Genomic DNA, 4,060 nt, shown 5'->3' with positions numbered 1-4,060 from the left:
GCGCCAGCCCGGCCGCCTTCTAAATAGACACTGAGCGTTAAAACTCCGCCGTGCTAACTCTGGGCTTTTTCCCTTGACAGCCAGTAGAAATAGATATGATTGTAGGAAAAGACCGAGAGGGTTTCTTCACCAACGGTCTGACCCTTGGTGCAAAGAAGTGCTCTGTGATCAGAGATAGCCTGTATGTCGATGGCGACTGCACAATGGACATCAGGACAAAGAGCCAAGGTGGTGAGCCAACGTACAACGTTGCTGTAGGCAGAGCTGGCCGAGGTAAGCGTGGTTTTCTTCACTTTCTGATCATTGAACTGAGATTGTGACCCTCAGCCCAGGCTCCTGCTATTCAGAAAACCCGACCCCTGCACTGAACAGTCAGTCCAGGAAGGGACGTGAGGGGGCGGGTGGCTCTGGGCTGGCTGCCTGGGTAGATCCTGCCCAGGAAACAGGCTTGTCCCTCTTCCCGCCTGTGATCTGGGCTCCAGGCCGTGAAATGGTTAAACAGATCTCTGACAAGCAGGAAAGAGCAGACCACAGCTTGAGTAAGCTTGCCAAGTACACGATGACTCGTTGTCTAAAGCTTAGGGTACGATTCCCCAGGGATCTATTAATGATTGGTGGCAGAGTGAGCTTTTTCCTTGTAAACTTCTCAACGGAAAGTTTTATTTTGCGAAGATGTGAATTCCTTGTGTGAGCTACTCCTACCTGCCTTTAACAAGCTCAACACTAACTCTTCTTGCACTTCCTATGAGCTCTCTGAAGTCTGTCTTCAGGCAGAAAAAGCCCATCCAATTTGGTATCATTGAAAAATGTGCTTTATGCTAGAACAGCTGCTCCTGGTGCTCCTTGTTTAACTTCTGGTAAAACATACGGGAAGGCACTAGGTTTGGATATAAAAAATGTGCCTTGAAGTACCAGCTACGAGTAGTGTGCCTTGTGTTCAGAGTGTCTGGCCTGGCATTTTTGGCTGGCTGCAGAACACATTGGTGAGCAACAGACTTTTTCCTTATAAGTATAAAAACAAATCTAGAGCAAAACTTGTCTATAGGCTAAAGCCAGGTGACAAAGGTACAGAGTGATGTTCACAGCACTGAAGTGAAACAAGGAGAGTTCTGACTGCTGCAAATTGTGAAGTGCCAATGAGAACTCTCTGTCTTACACTTTTTGTGAGCAAATTGCTATGGAGATGCACAATCACCTGTGGTCAGGCTGGCTGCAGTATTTCCAATTCCAGTATTCCTGGCTTCGGGAACAATTCCTGTGCTGCTGGAAGCACAGCGCTCAGTGTCCCTGTACCTGCTGGTGACATCTGCTGGCAGCTGGCGAGTGGTGGCTGCGGGGCGAGGAGCCGTTGGCAACACAATTGGGACGCCTCTTCAAAATTGTGGGATTAGAGACAGGGTCAGCGCTAAAATCTTCCCTGTGTTTTGTCTTAGGCAGAAAGCATGTTCTGTAGTTGTGGTGCTGCATGAAAAGTTGTAGCCCAAGTCTGACCCCCGGGGTTTGCAGTGGTTCTGGTTCGTACACCAGTAGTGAATATGTAAGAATATTGCCTCTTCTGCTCTTCAGAGTCACAGTTCTTCTACGCAGACCACTGCTTTTGTCCCTGACAGCGCTTCTGGTTTTCCCCTCGGTTTTTTTAAGGTGCAGACAGGGTTTGCTGGCTGGGTGATGACGGGTGGTGCTGACAGTAGAGAGGCACTGTGATGCTTTTTTGAGGTAGTTGGTGGCATTTCTCATAGCAGTGAACTCCTGCGCCTTACATAGTTGTGTTAAAGCCCTGAGGATAACTCATCCCTGCTCCCAGCCTGTCTACATCTGTATTTTTACAAAACTCCCGTTAAACCAGCTTAATACCCAAGTACTAAATCTTGAATTTGAGTGTGTTTATTGCACTGCCTAAAACTTGCATTATTTCCTTGTCTAACACACTCTTTTTAAAACTTTTTTTCTTTTCTCTTTCAGTCTTGGTCTTTGTAATGGGCAAAGAAGGGGTCCATGGAGGCGGATTGAATAAGAAGGCATACTCAATGGCAAAATACTTGAGAGACTCTGGGTTCTAGTTGCTAGGCAGACTGTTAAGTATTAGGGGAAGATTGCTATTAAACTTTCCTGGCGGTGAGCTTTAAACCTTACATTCTGGAAACTTTATTAGCAATGCAGGGTGATGGGGTATGAACCTGTGTCTCCTTTGTATCCCTTTGTTGGTGGGGAAAGGTGGTTTTTTGTTTTGTTTTTTTTTCTTCTTTAATTCTGTTCATTTCTGTTTTGTTTCCTTGTGTACTCCAGCATTGGTTATAGTCATGGGAAAGGAAGGTGTCCATGGAGGGACACTCAACAAGAAAGCATATGAACTGGCTTTATACCTGAGGAGGTCTGACGTCTAAGCAGCCTCTCCCCATCCACCTAGCAACTGTCTTCACCACCACCCAGTTGTGTTCAGTGCTACCAGACTGTAGATGGTAGTTTGTGTTTTTTATTTACCCATTTCCTAACGTCATAATTCCAGTTACCCTTTGTTCATCTATATGTTAACCACCGTATGTAACCGAGTCCCGTATCTGGCACCATTACCGCACCACAAAGATGATATGCATGATACCTTGAAAAACTCTTGGGAGGGGAATATGCCAAGTGTAGGCTTTGCTTCGTCTTAGCAATTAGTGTGACATTGACAACTAAAACAAATACTAAACAAGGTGCCGAATGTACAATCTAATTTGATCAATGCCTCTTCAGCACTTTGAGCAATTACACAGCTCATCAGTCTTCCTTTCATAGAGCATGGTTGGGAGGAAAAAAAAGTGCATGCATATCTTTACTTCTGTCCCTCTTTTTTCTTTTTTTTTTTTTAAAATCCACATTTGTTTGCTTACACCCATTTTTATAGTGCCTGGTTTGTGTAACCAATTTGCCACTCAGAAGCTATTAACGTGACATTAGTTTTGTTGTTGCACTTCACTGTAGGCTTAAGTCTCTTATTTTTTTCTTCATGATGTCGGAAGCTTGTACTGCTTGACAAGTGCAATCACAAAACTATGAAAGGGTACAGATGCACTTCCTCCCATGACCTTAAAGCCACCATCCTGAAGGACTCCCCAGACATTCCATCATTGCAATAGCTCAGGCACGAACATTTTTTTTTTTTTTTTTTTTTTTTGCCAGCTCCTGTTCTGTAGTTGAATTGTAAAAGGCTGCCATTATGGACATTAGATATCCCAGCATAACCATCTGGAGTGTGTCTGGTTTCAGTTTTTCATAGGACCAATTTTAATTTGCAGCTTGGGGGTCGTGGGGGTTTTTTTGTTCTTTTTGGTTTTTTAATATGAAACTGCAATGTCATTATGGAAAACTGCCACCTTCAGCTGTACTGGGAGCTCTGACTGACTCCAGTCTTTCTGCCAGATCACTTACTGGTAAAGAGTTTTGCTGCTCTGAAGCCAGTGTTTGGATGAAGGTTGGTAGTTTGAAAGCTAAACTGTCAAAATGATGATGCCATTTCAAATTTAAAGTCTTCATTTGGCCTGTCACACCCTTGCTGCAGAAATTATGGAGTGAGCTGCCTTGTGCACGAGTCATCTGAAATGTCTGTAACCAAACTCTCAGTTCAGGCACGGTACTGACGTGTATGTCCATTTAAAGAGAACTGCAGAACTATGTACACAAAAGAATAAATGGGAGATGGTATTGGTTGGAATAACTGACTTGGCTGTCTTGTGATGAATTTTTTAATATGTATTCTGTGCCATACTGTTGTTTAAAAAAAAAAAAAAAAAGAACTGTTGCTATTGTGAGATGGATTTTAACCGACTCCGAGGGTTTCTTTCGAATGGCACTACCTTAGGGACATTCTAGTATTTGCTTCTATTGTTGGGCCTTGTGGATAATGTACAGATTTAAACAAATTCTTGTTGCTGATTTGTCCATTTCTTTCCCTGCACTTTGTTACATCTGGGATACAGTCTAACTCATCTGGTTTAATATGCATTTCAAAAAATGCCATAACTATTAAAAACACCTTGTTTACAGACAGATGAAATAAATTTATTCCAACCAAACAAAA

At 43.2% G+C, this 4,060-nt stretch overlaps 1 protein-coding gene across 1 annotated transcript; it reads left to right on the top strand.

The window, feature by feature from the left end:
• The first annotated feature begins 62 nt into the window (after nucleotides 1–62).
• PFN2 (profilin 2) lies at nucleotides 63–4,060 on the top strand. The gene is made up of 2 exons (XM_010177368.1): nucleotides 63–273; nucleotides 1,963–4,060. The coding sequence occupies exons 1-2, from the start codon at nucleotides 96–98 to the stop codon at nucleotides 2,058–2,060; spliced, it is 276 nt and encodes a 91-aa protein (XP_010175670.1). The 5' UTR covers nucleotides 63–95; the 3' UTR covers nucleotides 2,061–4,060.

The sequence above is a fragment of the Antrostomus carolinensis genome, unplaced genomic scaffold (genome assembly GCF_000700745.2).
Source record: "Antrostomus carolinensis isolate BGI_N321 unplaced genomic scaffold, ASM70074v2 scaffold17531, whole genome shotgun sequence".
Classification (NCBI taxonomy): Eukaryota; Metazoa; Chordata; class Aves; order Caprimulgiformes; family Caprimulgidae; genus Antrostomus; species Antrostomus carolinensis.
Note: the sequence above shows the minus strand (reverse complement) of the source record. Positions and strands in the feature narration are given on the sequence as shown.